General features: G+C 36.4%; 1 protein-coding gene across 2 annotated transcripts; it reads left to right on the top strand.

Annotated features, from left to right (window-relative positions):
* Positions 1–67: 67 nt before the first annotated feature.
* On the top strand, positions 68–15,364 carry ttc17 (tetratricopeptide repeat domain 17). 2 transcript variants are annotated; one of them, XM_028014207.1, is made up of 25 exons: positions 68–269; positions 1,411–1,500; positions 1,627–1,796; positions 1,900–2,011; positions 2,372–2,503; positions 2,864–2,973; positions 3,067–3,214; positions 3,629–3,768; positions 4,157–4,317; positions 4,813–4,925; positions 5,654–5,806; positions 6,563–6,678; positions 7,594–7,750; positions 7,871–7,942; positions 8,237–8,461; positions 9,049–9,268; positions 11,400–11,516; positions 11,972–12,267; positions 12,372–12,525; positions 12,619–12,739; positions 12,911–13,070; positions 13,356–13,439; positions 13,984–14,103; positions 14,201–14,344; positions 14,444–15,364. In XM_028014207.1, the coding sequence occupies exons 1-25, from the start codon at positions 99–101 to the stop codon at positions 14,573–14,575; spliced, it is 3,618 nt and encodes a 1,205-aa protein (XP_027870008.1). In that variant the 5' UTR covers positions 68–98; the 3' UTR covers positions 14,576–15,364. The 2 variants fall into 2 exon arrangements, with proteins under 2 accessions (XP_027870008.1, XP_027870007.1); XM_028014206.1 differs by having other exon boundaries at positions 11,397–11,516.
* Positions 15,365–16,106: the final 742 nt, after the last annotated feature.

Below are 16,106 nucleotides of genomic sequence, written 5' to 3'. Positions count from 1 at the left end.
GATGACTCCGGCTGCTAGATTTTTTCGCTTGCTGGGCACGCGAGCACCATCACGCGGTAGAAGACTGACGTTGCCGCAGAGCAGCAGGAGACAGAAAAATGGCGGACCTCAGGAAAATCTGTCCTGAGTCTTTGCCCTGCCGTGTCAACCACACACAGAAAACGTCCTTCCAGGGGAAGCTTTTCGTCTTTCTTTGTGTACTTATAGTGGATTCCGGAGGAGCCACGACACATTGGGTCGTCACAGAGGATGGGAAAATTCAACAACAAGTATGCCAGTTAGCTTACTACCTGCTAACGCTTACGTTATGTGGTTAGCCTAAACAGCTAAGTATTTTTCCCCCCTATAAATTAGTAATAACGACTTTTTGCATTGCTCTGTAATTGTATTTATTGGAACCTACTAAAACTTACAAGCCCTGGTCTTGTTTTATAGAAAGGGTGCAAGTGTTGGTCTAAAATCAAAATGTTTAAGTATCGTAGCTTGACGTGTTTAAGTAAGATAACGTCACTCTGTCAATCGGTTGTGAAAGTCCAGTTCAAGATGATGACCACATCATCGCAAAGCAACATACGTTCATCTGATAGAAACGTCTAAGAAGCAATTAATCTACGCGAGACACATAGTTCCTGTTTTAAGTGACGCGCTAATTAATGGGTCTGACAGGATAAGTTAGCAATACTGGAGTGAGTTCAAGATGTGGACAAGTACAATAATTGTGCTGTTAACCTCATCGAGTAGGTTTGCAGATTTTCTAAATGCTTGTGGATGATACCAAGATCACTCATTCGGACTGAAAAAAGGGCATCTACAAGGTTTAAATTTTAAATTCTAGAATCATTTATCCTCTCATTTAACATTTTAAACTTGTTGGAAATGTGGGTTCTTGTAATAGAAAATATCTAAATCATTTTTGCAGACATTACCAATTGGTCTTTAACAATTTTTCTTAACTCTGCGTGTAAGAGGTTATAATACATGTCAGGTAACTGACTTGTGAAAATCCATTTATTCTGACTATTATTATAAATAGTCAGTGGCATTTCGTTTTCACTATTAGTATTAGGCACTCAATATTCTGCCTTAGACAAAAAAAGTAATTTTGCCCCTTATATCATATGTCAATTCTGAAATTAGCATATACATTTTTTATGGCTGTTTAGCTTCTTATCTTTAGAAGAATGAAAAACAGTTTTGGTGGATGAGAAGTTTAGCAATAAATACCACCTATGTTGTTTCAAAGTATGAACTCATAGACAGTAAATTATATTCTGGATATGTTTATAAAATTTTCAAAACTGCAAACCACAATGGCAAATCACAGTTTTTGTGAACATGGCAGCGGCAGATGAATATTTAATTTACATTCCCTACATCCAGAGATTAATCCACTGCCTCATTCCAATTCAGGTGGACTCTCCTTTAAATCTAAAACATCCTCATGATGTGGTAATCTTCATGAGACAAGAAACTCGTGTAAACTACCTCAAGACTTTGGAGGTGTGTGGGTTTCTCTTTTGATTTTACTGTAGTCAAAGAGTTGACAGTTGGATATTTTCATTCCTTTGCATTTCATTTTGGCGTTACTAATTTTAAGACTAGTTTTTGTTTACGTTATGTGAGCAGAAGCAATTAGTAGCACAAAAGATTCACATTGAGGAGAATGAAGACCGAGATACAGGTTTGGAGCAGCGGCACTACAAAGAGGATTCAGATTGCATAATGGCTAAGGTGCCACTGGGAGACCTGGATCTGTATGATGGTACTTATATTTCCTTGGAGAGTAAAGACATGAGGTAAGCTTTAATAAAATGTCAAAACAAGTAGTTGTGATTTTACAAGAAATATGACAGTGGAATTTGATTAAGACATAATCAAATTCTTCTCCTCTCATTGCAGCCCTGAAGATTATGTCGATTCACGATCTGCTCTGCCCCCAGATCTAGAAAAGCCAGACTGTGCTAAAGTTTTTGAACTACCTTATAGTATTCATGCTTTCCAGCATCTCAGGGTGAGTAGTTGTTTAATTTTTTGATTGCACTCAGTAATTTGTAGCATGCGTTTATAATCTGAGCAAAAGTATTTGAGAGATATGCTATGCTCTGCAGACAGACATTGCCCTCATTATTTTCTTTTAAAACAGAAGCAAGAGGTTATATTAGAGATACCTGCAGAGAATCATAAATTAAAGTTAATATTTTAAATTTCAGTTTAGTTCCAACAACAGATTATGAACAAGGACCCTAGGGTAATTATTTGTTGTATAACAACTTGAAATAAAGTTTCTTTTTTCTTTTTTTTTTAGAAAAGTGCTGACTGTACAACATGGGACAATTCTGTATAATCTGTATTTTCATTTGCTTTATCATAGGGTGTACAGGAGAGAGCAAACTTGACCTCCCCTCTTCTTTCTAAGGATGATCCTATTTTTAGTTCTTTAACTAAAAAGTTTGGCCGCACTATTGATGAAGTGGGCCACCGCATTCATCAGAGCTTCCTGAAGGTAAACTTTTCCTGAACAACTTTGCTCCTTAAAGTGTATTAAAAAAACAAAATGACAACAATAATTTGCTGCTTTTATAGAATTGGGTCTGTTTTGAAAAACCTTATCTGAGATGTTTTTGAGATTGTTATTTGAGTTTATTTTGTGTTCAACTGAAGTCTGCATGTGACAATGTCTGTACCTTTGAAAGAAATATAAACGCAGTACATACTCTATTTGCATTCTGCATCTTCATCTGCATGTGAGCCTTAATGGGCATCTGAGATTCATTGTTCAGTGCAGCTTAATGTGCATCAATGCTATGAGGTAGCATTTTATAGAGCTTTAAAATGTTTTTACTTTACGCTTTTTGTTTTTCAGAATTCCTCTTCCTGGGTGTTGTATAACATGGCATCCTTTTACTGGCGTATGAAAAATGAACCTCAGAGGGCAGTGGACTGTGTAGTGCGTGCTTTACATTTTTCTCCAAGGTAATAACTAGTGGGCCAAAAGGCCTTTGCACTACTATATTGTGTACTGTGAGTATGCTCACAGGTGTGTCAATGTGTGTTTTGTTCTTACAGACAGCACAAGGATATAGCGCTGATAAACATGGCCAACATCCTGCACCGGGCCCATTTCTCAGCTGATGCTGCTATTCTTGCCCACGCTGCCCTAGACCTTACCTCAGATCTCTTTACAAGTCATTACACATTGGGCAACATTTACGCTGTAAGTAAAAGTGAAACCTGTCAGCTTCACTGAAAGCTCTTATGTCTACTTCAAAGAGTGGTCATATGCAAAGGATCTTAAGTGTAAACACTTTCTAGCTCTGCTTTTTTGCCTCTGTCTGTTGGAGATACCTTAAAAAAGACAATATATTCCTAAACTAAGTGTATGTAATGTTTCTGTTGCCTATAAACATAGTTGGAATTGAGGACATTTATTTTTCAGGAACTACTGTTTATAGAAAACAGATTTGTACATTAAATTAAAAACTGCTTCACCACAACATAAACTGAATTCCCAATGCTTTGATATTTATACTCTGCTGTTTGTATATATATATACAGTATATATACAGTATGTTTGACCTGCGCTGCATTCATTGTCTTGATTTATACTCTTCTGTTGCTGTTTCACCAGATGCTTGGGGAATACAACCACTCAGTGTTGTGCTACGAGCAGGCACTGCAGGCCCAGCCAGGCTTTGAGCAGGCCTTGAGGAGGAAACATGCTGTGCTCTGTCAGCAAAAGCTGGAGCAGCGCCTAGAAGCTCAACACAGGTAGGCCAATGCTTGTGCGGAGGCTCTTGCAGGTTTTTTGTTCCTTTTTTTCATGCAACCTACATTCCCTACAGAAAATGAGAGTTCAAACTGGGTACATTGCAAGATTAAGCCATAAGCTTCTGTACCATCAGATTGTTTGGTATGTCTGCAAAGCATTTTTGTAATTTGTTATTCCTTTCCAGACGAATATCCGTAAGAAAAATTGCTGTCAAAAGTGACAGTGTGCTGAATGTATATTTACTTTCATTGCAAAATAAGTTTCATGTTGATAACAAGTAGAAATACTTGGAATTGAGAAATGCCTAGATTTGGCAAACTGTCAATTGTTTGTTTATATTTTCTGACAACTATTCTGTATTTTTCATCTTTGGTTGTCTGGTTGCAGATCCCTGCAGAGGACTCTGAATGAACTGAAGGAGTACCAGAAGCAACATGACCACTACCTCCGCCAACAGGAGGCACTAGAAAAACACAAGCTGCTGCAAGAGGAGCAGATTCTGCGCAATATTATCCATGAAACCCAAATGGCCAAGGAAGCTCAGCTTGGTGAGATACAATTTCTTTTGGCTAAACTAGGCCATGAAAGAAAAATAATATTTAACAAAAACTAAAATTTGTGCTTTCACTTTTTAAAGTTCCACATACAGTAGTTCCAACACAGTTCTACTATATTGGAAATTAATATACAACTTCCAATACTGTCGGACATTGTGTAGTAGGACAGCAGAGAGAAACTGGGACAGCATAAATCTAAAGAAACGTTTGATGTGAAATGTGTGTAAAGATGTCACTCTTGTGAAAAATTTGAATTGCAGCTTTTTTACAGCACTTGTCAGCAATTCCAGCAAGGCATTTTATTGTCAGTCACACCTTAGTAGTTTAACTATGAACCACACCCTCCCTCCAACAACAATACACATTTTGTGTTTTGAAACAGAACTATTTATATAATCATAATGTCATTATTTACTTGCCTAATGAGCTGTAAGACACAAATAATGCCAAAGTGTTGAGCACCATAGGGTTTTTTTTTTTTTTCAGGAAATCATCAGATGTGCCCACTAGGTCAGCAGCAACGCCGTCTGTACTGCCCCTTCGATCTTCCTGTGCGTTATCACCGGGGTGATCTTTTTGAACATGTCCACCATGTCCAAGTGAGTTTTGGGATAGAAAAAAAGTAGAACATGAAGTGTAAGTCAAAAGTGTACACACAAGCAGGTATTCTTATTCTTTATTGTTATAAGTGTATATTTGTTTTATTTATGGCACTTGTGAATATCATGTAAGCAAATTATTGTACCCAGTAGTAGAGTTTTCATTATGGCAATAACCATAAAAGTGATTGAAGTGAAAAAGCACTCCCTCCCCACCTCGATAAAGACAAGCCAAAAAGCCAAGAATATTTCAGGAACTTTGAACATGATTTGGGTGTGGAGGTGAGAAAGTTTCCACCCCTGATTCTCTCTACTGCAAAGATATGTTATTACCATTCTTATAAAACCTCCCAGTTACATACATTCACCTTGCTTTTTAGGGAAAATACAGACCTTGAAGGAAAGTTTAAAATCAAAGATTAAATTGTCAAAAGCTATTCAGTCTGATTATTTAAACTACAGCAGTGTTTAATATATTTGATCAAAAACTACATTAATCCAAGATACCTTCTTTTGGATAATGGATGTATCTAGAAAATATTGAGTTCTATTTTGACACATTTAACCTATTATTACTTATTATATTTAACTGAAATGAGAGTAATGTAGTACTTCACTATGAGACCCTAAAGAGATATTTGAGGACAAATTATTATTAACACAGTTAATAAAAAAACTGATGCATCAGCTAGCTGAATCTAAAGTTCTTTCTCTGTGTTGGTTTACAGTTTGGAGAGGCTTTGTCTGTAGCATCCAGTGTGGCGCTTGTATCAGAACGCAGCTCCAACCAGACAGCTTCCAGCCCCCAGCTCCGTCCCACTGTGTCTGGTGATCAGGACCCTGCTGCAGCCCTCTGGGGTGGCCATCAGGAGTACACACAGGCAAGAGGAACACTGACACTTTACTTGTACTTGTTCTACAGAGACTATTAAATTAAGCAGACCTGATAAACATAAAATTATGCACTTTTTTGTGATTTTCTGTTGACAGAAATATCTTCCTTATAGTATTGGTTTGAAAACAAGGACTAATTTTGTAACAAACTGTATTATCTGGTTGTTAAAATGTAGTTTTGGGTCTGTGACGATGCCTAAGTTTTTTGCATGTGTGTGGTCTTTAAACTAAGTACTAAGCTAAAAACTAAACTGGGTACTTGTAGGTACCTACACTCTCAGTGTCTCAGAAATTAAAATGTATGTTCTAGTACCACAGAAGTTGAGTTAAGAATAGTATAAAAATATTGAATAAAAGTGGCATGAGAATGGAGCCTTGAGGATCCCCATAAGCAGGATGAAAGAAACATCTGCACTGTTGTTCCAATATTATATCATATCCAATATTATATGCAATCTTGCAATAATTTTATGTTTTAGAGATAAACTAGAAAGGTCACAGATTTAAACTGCTCGTGTTATTGAATAAATTTCAATTCATTTTTTTGTGAACCAGCTAAATATAATACGTTGTTTGATTCATCATTCTAATATTTGACAGATTATGGTTTGCTGATCTAAACTGTAGATTTGTTTAATTTTGTAGCCAGAACAGTAAATTATGTTAGATGTTTTTTCTGGTCTTATTTTTACTAAAGCCTTTGCTTCTGATTAGGAATGATTGAAAATGTGGTTTTGTTTTAGGACACACAGAGGACATTGTGGCCTCAGAGGTCAGACTGTGCCCATCAGTACCCAAGTATACCACCTGCCCATCTGCTACCAACCTACTTCCTCTTGCCTGAAGCACAGGGCCTGGGGTTAGTTCACATTATTTGATTGACTTTTGATAAATATTCTTTAACCAAGAACTTAAATTGACAGTTGGAAAGTTAATCTGTCACCTAAAGATATTTTTGTCTCTTTCAAATGATTCTAAAGGTAATTATGTTTAGGTGAATTTTAATACTTTTTATGGTTTTCTTTCATAATTTGGATCCAATAAAACCTTATTTGGTGACTTATATGTATATACATCACCGAGTAAACCTTTTTACTAAGACCGAAGTAATTACAGCATGCTGAGTTTTCTTCATGCATTGTGTGTGGATGCTTTTGCTACTTTGTTTTTGTTTGTTTTCTGTAGAACTTTAATGTGACCTATTATCTTAGCCAGATTTGGTTAGTTGCGCAATCTCATCAGCTGTTTAGTTTGATTGATGCTTCTGCAAATTAGAAGCATCGTGATTCTGGAAAATATCTTTGTTGTGATTGTTTAAAAATTAAGACCTTGCTAAACCAGTCAGAATTAATTAAGTTGTCACTATGCAAAACTGCCTCCGGGAACTTCTGTTATCAGCTGTTCTTGTTTGAGATACACCAAAGATACTCTGCACTGAGGCAGAGAAATATAACTGACAACAAGCCCTATTTGTGTATAAATAGGGATGCACAATATTACTAAATATTTTTAGTAAATATCATTTGCAATATATTCCCATTTTCATTGTTTTAGGCATCTGTGGTTACATTGCTCTGTGATCTAAAGCATGTTGGGCAATGTCATTTAGGTCTGTTAACATTTCCTAATTACTCATAGATTGATCTCACATTGGCATGTTCTCTGGATTATTGAGAAACTACAGACCAAACGACAACAAAAAATAATAATTTTAGTGCTACATTGGCTGCACATTAAAAACATTTCATAACACAATTGAATTATTTCTTTTCAGCCCAGTGGCAACTCTCCTGTATAGCAGCGCTGGCCCCATTTCAGTAGACAGTCCACCAGACTGTAGTCCTGTCCCTCAACCATATCCAGCTTTCCTCCCCGCCTCATTAGACTGGCCCCTGGAAGAAAAGAAGCTGCCAGATTCCTTTGCATCTGAGGTATCAGTTTGTTCATTGATTAAATAATATACGACTGTGTTGGTTTAAATGTTGTGTTGTTTTATTTCTACTCTCTTTTCAAAATAAAGTTAAATGATATATACACATCTTTGTTTACAGATGCTACATTTACGCAGTGGAGGATTTACACTGGAGCAAGTTGGCGACAGAATAGCACAAGCTATACAAGAAGTAAACTCTCATTTTTATTTTTTCACAGCAGCATATTGCATTCAATAATATAGACAGTCTCAGCAAAATATACGTAAAAAATAAACAATATAAAACACTTTATTCATCTTTAACATCAAAAATTTTATTCACACAATGTTCAGCCATTGTTCAGACACTTAAGTTTTTGTTTGGTTGATAAAAGGCATCTGTCACCTCTCAAAATGCGCTTACATATTACATCCACATACTCCTATTTAAATTTATTCTGCACTTTACTAAGTCTTCCTATTAAGAGCTAATTTGTTTGTTCAGGCCACTATACCCCACTGGCTGGTCAACAATGAGGCAGCTCTATTTTGGCAGGCCAAAGGCAACGGCAGTCGTGCCTTGCAGTGCCTGCGTCAGGTGTTGAACTCTGCTCCGCCTTCGCACCATCACATGGCCTTCACCAATGCTGCTAACCTGCTGCTGCACTACGGTTTGACCCCCCATGCACAAATGCTGCTGGACCATGTGTTGACATTCAATACATCTGAGGTAAATGAAAGTTGGTTTATAAAGTAATATGCATTTTAAAACAGCATATTCAAGAAATTTCTTAAAAAGAAAAATTGGTTTTAGATTGGTTTGTATCTTCAGAAATTGTGATTGTGAATATGAATAAAAAATGGTTAGACATCCAGGGTGTGAGTGAGACATGACAAATTTTAGCAATAGTTTAAACAATAGTTTTTGCTTTTTTATTTGTTTTTGTAGGTCTCAAACAATCTAGAATAAGTGTTTAATAATTACATCTTGTTCTAACTCACATATTGCAGTTTTTATACTTGTTTAATGTAAGTTAGTTCAAATGCCAAAAATTACAATTTTGTGTGGGGTTGTTTTTCCATCCCCTGCATATGCTGCATTCAGGTAAACTTGGTGCACTCAAAGAGCAGTGCACCTTGAAAGTTAAGAGATGTCACTTTAAACACTGCAATTTGTGAACAAGGATGTTTAGACTGTATACCTTGTTTTATCTATCAGTGTCAGATTCATAGATGTCTGTTAAATCTCCGTGTCAAGATTCGCATGTTACACCTGAGGTAACTTCCTCTCTGTCTCGTTTTGTTTTCCTCGCTCAGCCTCACGCCCTGCTCAGCTTGGTGAATGTGCATTTAGCCCAGAGCAATGTGACAGGTGCTCTGGCCTTGTTTCGCCACATTCTGGAGACAACCCTGTCCTCGTCGTCTTCCTTCTCATCTATTGCTGCCTGCGAGCAATGTCGCACCAACCTGCCTTTACTACGCTGTCTTCAGTTCTACCCTTCGCTTTACAATCTTTCCCACCGACAACCTTGTTCACGTAAGTAACCTAAACAGAGTAAGGACATTTTTTCCTCAAAATATGTAGAAAAAAACAAACAAAAAAAACCTGTCACTGGTGGGGTGCAATAAAATAATGAATCATATTTTAATAAAACAAAGTATTTGAGTCCGTACGCAAAGGTTTACATTTAAATAGATATTGGTTGATGACTAGGAGAAGTACATGATTCATACTTCATGAATCATGTAGGAATGGAGTAATGACGATGTACTCTAATTTCTTTCATACTGTAGTTTATCCAACTTAACCAATCTAGATGCAGTTATATTCAAAATGTCTCGCCTCAAGCAAACAAGCAGCTTTACATTTTTCTCTTTTAAATCACACAACTGTGAGAATAAAATGTATTTTGTTAAATACAGGGCTTTCAGTCAAAGTATTTAATTTTACACTTACAGCCACTGCATTTTATTTGAAATGCGACTTAAAAAATCGGAATCCTTTTCTTAACATGCCTCTCTACCCAGTCTGAATACAGCATAATTACCCAAACTGCATAAATAAAAGTGTTGCGATGTCTCTGTAATAATATTTATCTATGAAGTTTGTTCTCAAAAATGCTGTTCAACTAACATTTGTGTTACCTATTGCTGTTTTATCATGCAAAACCGCCATCAAATGGTGCTGCTCCATGCCATCAGTCAAACACACCAGAGTGGAGGTCCTCTATCCTCATAGGTCACAGATCACTTTATGCTGCATTCATTTGCACTTGGACATACTGTATATTCTCATTTAAACACATTTTCAGATGTTATTTGTTTTGACAATCCACACTGCAATGAAAGGAGTTACATTTTTTTCTCTAATTAAATAATCAAAATCAAAGAATTAAGCCCAGTCCTATTTTTTTCCACATATTTTTTCAGTTTGAATTGAAATCTATTAGCCTTAGGGATGAGCTCTTAAATTTCAAACCATTACTAAGAGTTACCAATCAGAACAGAATAAGTTGCTCTTATTTTTGATAAACACTAACTTTTTACTTGTACCACAAGGTGGCATCATTAGCCACCAAGTGGACTGCTAACTGCCACTGTTTTTTTTTCATTGCATCTCCAACTGGTACTACACTGAAATATATGTATATATATATAAGATGAACAGGTAAATAATACATTTGCATTGCAGAATATGTTGGTGACAATAAACTTTTGAACCCAGAGAAAAAAGATTAAATGGGAAATTTCCCAGATTTAAAAAAATCTAAATCAGCTTTCTGCTGGACAGAGGAAGTAAAAGGAGTCTGTGTGATATGTGCTTTCATGTTGTCCCCTCTGAGGACCTTTAGAGTTGCTGTAAAAAATGCTGTGATGTATGATGTGTTCTTTATTTGAACAGAAACCATGCGTTTTCTTTTTTCGGTGCAGCTGAGGAGAAAAGTGCTTTGAAGTGGAGAAATTCTGCTTCTCAATAATTTAAGCAGCTGAAAATAGCTAATGGTAGCTTTAGATAAGACTATATTTTATTCTCTAAAGCTAAATATTGTTGCGGTAAAACGTTCTTGAGTACTTGAGTTCAAACAAGCTCTAACACAACACTCCTGTTTTCTTAGTAAAGATTACAGAGGTAGCTCCTTGGTGCTTGAACGGAAATGTGTCTGTTTATGTTTGCTCAAACTCTTTAAAATTGAGGAGTCTCTTATTCAACAGCTCAACTTCTAAAATGTATACAAATGGAGTTTGTTTTCAAATGCAATATGGAGCCATGAAGGAAGTGGAATAAAAGTCTCAATTTCTGTGCTGTAAAAAAAGAACTGTAGCTCAAATAAAAACTGAAAGTCAACAGAGTACAGAAGATAAAAAACTACAAAAGGAACCATAGTTTGTGTTTCTTAAAATACAAAATATTTTCTGGTGTGAAATTTGCAGGTTTCTTTGCATATGTAAAATCTGTATCTTCCTGAGCTTTTGTGCAAATGACTTTGTCTTACACAGTTGCTGAAGCAAAATGATGATTCTGCAGATTATCATATAATCAGAACTTTATATGTAAATTACAATAAGGTGTTGGTTTCTATTGATATGTTTTAAAAACCACCAATGTGAATATAATGAAAGTAGTAATGCTAAGAATACTAATTGAAGTTTTTTCGCTGATCCAGAAGATGGAACCTGCATGACTGAGGAAGACTTTGGCATACAGCTGGAGGAATGGGAGGACAGTGAAGAGAAGCAGGACGCAACTGCCAGTTCTGCCATTGAAGACATGTTGCTCTTTGAGAGTAAGATCAGAACTTTATTTGATCTGTTATGAAAACTAATAAACAGTTAGGAAAACTGGTTAGCCCACAATTAATATTAAATTTATTTTTAACATTCAGTGCTTTGCAAGAGTATTTAAACCTTTTTCCTCCACATTGATACATTACAACCGTTAGTATAATCCCATTCTTCTCAATTCAATTCAGCTTGATATTACAGTACAACCCAATTTTACTTCAGTCTAGAAAAGTATTTAAGAAGAAGAAACAAACATGTGACATTATGTTATACACAATAAATAAATAGGTTATGCTTTCCTAATTCCCAGAACTGAAACTGTTTTGTTTAGTTTAGCTCATAATGATGCTTTTGGAATTTGCTTCATGAACAAAAAAACTGCAGATGATGATTTAATCCTGATTAGTTTTCTTTTTGTTTGTTTTCAACGCTTTTCTTCTTTTTTCCAATCATTCAGATGTAATCCTAGACAGTAATGGCTCAGGTGAGGCGACAACACAGCAACAGGCTTCTCCCTCCTCCACAGGAACTGCCAAAATGTCGTCATCTTTTGGAGACGGAGGAGTGGAAAAAGAGGAGGAATGGCAGCTGAAGGAGGACTTAATGGGAGCATTTGAGGGAGCGCTGGATGTGGGAGGAAAACGCGGAGACCTGCAAGGCATCAGAGTGCTGAAGAATGACCGCGTCATGGGGGCCCGAGCAGGAAGTGGACCGTGTTTTGGAAACTGTGAGGATGATGAGGGAGCAGAGTGGGTAAGAGTGAAAACTGAGCTTTTGTTCTGAATTAATAAAAATTATTTGGAGAATGTGACTGAAGTTATTAAGCTTGAATGTGTGTTTTTGTTGCGAATTTTTAGATCACCTTCCAGGTAAAACGGGTTCGTAAATCAAAGGCAGATGGGTCAGAAAGTGTCTCAATGACTGATGACAGTCAAAACGAGGAGTCGATACCTGGAGGGAGCTCTGTACTGGAAATCAGTGGTCCAACTATTCCATCTCCCGGTCCTTCAGGTAGCAAAAACACCTGCTTTTTATATGCCTAATAAGGCAGAAACATGGGGAAAAATGGTACTTGATGAGGATCTTTTTATGCTTTTTGATCAGGTCGCTGGAGAGACTATACAAGTCTTGGCTGGCCTGGACCAGAGGAGTGCCAGCGCACACGGAGGGTTGACCTCACTACTGTAGCTAGTACTTGGTTGGCTGTTTCTGCCAAGAATATTGAGTAAGTCTGTCAACATAATAAATTCAGTCAAAATCACAGTAGTTGGAATATATTTTCCTATTTAGGCATAAGCAGCAAAATAGCATGATGTCTGTTTATCGTGTTAAATTAGAAGCATGTAAAACAGGTGTTTAATCTCTCATTTTGTGTCTCATCACCACTTTAATGTAGCATCACAGAGCACATAGACTTTGCCACCCCACTCCAAGAACCTGCAGCTGAACCTTTATGCAATGCCAACCTACCTGCCAGTATGCACACCCTTGACCACCTGGCAGGTGTAGCCAACCGCGCCTCCATCCACTACACAGGGGAAGCCCAGCTGCGAGAGGTACAGAGGCTGAGGCCAATGATTACACAAACTAATGACCAAAACAATTCAAGCTGTATGTGTGAGATTGAAATGAAGGCAGTGTTTCAGTTAATATTAAAGCAAAACCAAATAAACCGAATCACTCTGACTAAAGTGGTTAAAAATGTTACTATTCTTATTTAAAAGCCTTTTGTTTCACACATCCAGTTTGATAAATTACAGATTATGTAATTAATCAAATATCCAAGTATCAGATTATATTTTGAGTTTCACTGGGATCTTTTTTTTTTGTCACTTCTGAAGGTTCTGCAGAACCTTGGGAAAGATAAGTTTCCTCCCCAGTCATTTGAGCAGGTGGGAACTCGCATTGCTAAAGTCTTGGAGAAGGTAAGTCCACTGAGGTGATCCAGGAGAATTTAGGAGTAATATTTACTTATGACCAGTAATTTTTTTTTTTTTTCGGACAATTTTTTTTTCTACACCGTTTGGATGGAATTGTAAGTACAGAATATCTTAAATGCCATGCAGTACAGACAAAAATAATATATATTGAGTTTTAAATTGAACATTGCTAATTGGCAACCACTTGAGAGCTATGCATTTACTGTATATTTACTGATTGTTATTTTTGTTTTATGGAGGGAGTAAAACTGTCTTCAGATATTCTAACATCAAAGCCAAGTTTTCTCTAATGTCTAAAGGAAGAACCTTGAGAGATTGAAGACTTGGTGGTTTTATGTCTTTCAGTCAGTTCTGCTAAATGTCTTTGTTTTATGTTACAATTTCAAACATAAAACATGCAAGTTTTCTTTTCTGATTGAGTTGTGTTGGGAAGGAGAAACATGAACAGGTCTGCAACAAGTGAACAGGTAACTAAAATGGTATTAACTTTTCAAACTCAATTAATTTAGATTTCTTTTTCTCCAATCAGAATCAGACATCTTGGGTGTTATCCAGCATGGCTGCACTGTACTGGAGAGTGAAAGGTCAAGGCAAGAGAGCCATCGACTGCCTGCGGCAAGCCCTTAACAATGCCCCTCATCACATGAAGGCAAGACAGACACAATTATTTAGTCTACTTATAGCCAGTAATAAATCCATAAATAAAATATATGTATTGTGTTTTTTCTGCTCAAATTATGGAACAGGATGTACCACTTATCAGCTTGGCCAACATCTTTCAAAACGCTAGGTTATGGGAGGATGCCCTCACAGTCGCTCGCATGGCTGTCGAGATTGCACCGCACTTTGTCGTGAACCACTTTACCCTTGCGAATGTTTATATTGCAATGGTAACAACACTAAATCAAATAATTGTTGGTTCTGATGTATGTTTTCTGGTCTTGTATTGTAGCAGTATCTTAAATCTTTTTGTTTCGTCTCTGCAACAGGAGGAGTTTGAGAAAGCAATGCACTGGTATGAATCCACTTTGAAGCTGCAGCCAGAATTCGCCCCTGCCAAAGATCGACTGAGAACCATTCAGTGTTATCTGCTCACCAAGAGGGAGCGTCGCCAACCCTAAACCACTCAATCTGACCATAAACACATCAGACACATGCACACATTCAGACATTCTCTACCACAGGAAGTTGAAAGTCAACAGTCCTAATTTTGTGTATTCCAGGCCCCTTTTCTTCATTGGTGGTCGAACAAGGTTCTGTTAATTAGGTTGAACTGTAGATAATTTAGCCCCATAACTGCAAGACTTTTGCTATTTAACAATCAAAACCTTGTGATGCTCATATCATGTTTTTTTCTGTTTGCTTAACTTTAAAAATATGTGGGGTTCAAAGTAAGTTATACATTTAAAGTCTGACTACTTCTGATGTAACTTTTAATTCAACCTGGGCCAACCAGAACACTTTATTATTATTCTTCTTGAAGACATTTTAAAAATAAAAATAACGTTTTGCTCCTCTGTTTTCAAGAATAATGACATATTGTTGGTGCCAGTTTTAAATTCTAAATGAAAAGGCTGTATTACAGTATTTTTGCAAGAAATCTTTTGCTGAGGTGATAGGGGAATGTGCTTCTCAACTCAGAAGTTAAACGAGTTTTAATTGAGCGATAATGCCCTCTCTGTGCTTTTTTCAATGAATGGGAATTCTCGGTTTATGCACTTTTTCTTTTTGTCATTCCTATTTATATGGGACCTACAAACTGATTTTGCTACAAGCTAATTTAAATATAAGAGTGAAAATGACATGTCATTTCATTTGCTTCTCAACGTGGAAATTACATGACAAAAAAGAATTTATCATTGACAGTCTATTAAAAAGAAATCTGTATTAAATGTACAGTTTTAAAGGCAGCTTGTGGATTTTCTTTTATTTCTTGGTGCGATGTATGCATTCCCCTAGGAAGTGAAAACCTTGGTTGTATTCTTCCTAGTTTAGCATAAGCTATAAACATTTGTGCTGCTCCTATATAAAAATTCCTGGTTTAAACTCATACAAAACAAGTCACTGGCCTAATGGTGGCACTGCTGGATTTTTTCTAGCCAGATATCATTTGTCAGCTCCTACATTATCTCCCTCTCAGTATGACGACACCACTTTCATTTTAACGCTTAATCTTTTAGATACTGTTAAAATATGTCTTCAAAGGACAAGGACAAAATTACTGTGCATTATATAATATATGTTATATAAACACACTTGAGTGAAGCAGTTTTTTAGAGCATACAGATTTAGATTTTTGTTCTTGCAATAAATATATAAATTCAGAAAGTGAGACCATTAAAACTTTATCAATCAGGAAATTCATCATATCCTGGTTGAGTAAAACCTTCTACTGGTAAGAAATATTTTCTAAGATTATTAGTAATTTTTTGACAGATTTCCTTTCCTGAAGCACATAGATTTTTTTATTATTTGATGAGGTAAGTGATTTTATATGCCTTTAATTTCCTTAAGTTGTAGAAGTATTTTAAAATAGTCGGTTATGAGTCCAGATTTTACTGGATGGAATAAATAATTCATTTCAGGTTCTGAACTATTTGTTATGAAGTTCTATTGTTGGAAAACGTGGAACGTAGCTCTGAAGCTATACAG

Source organism: Xiphophorus couchianus, chromosome 4, assembly GCF_001444195.1.
Source record: "Xiphophorus couchianus chromosome 4, X_couchianus-1.0, whole genome shotgun sequence".
NCBI classification, from domain to species: domain Eukaryota; kingdom Metazoa; phylum Chordata; class Actinopteri; order Cyprinodontiformes; family Poeciliidae; genus Xiphophorus; species Xiphophorus couchianus.
Note: the sequence above shows the minus strand (reverse complement) of the source record. Positions and strands in the feature narration are given on the sequence as shown.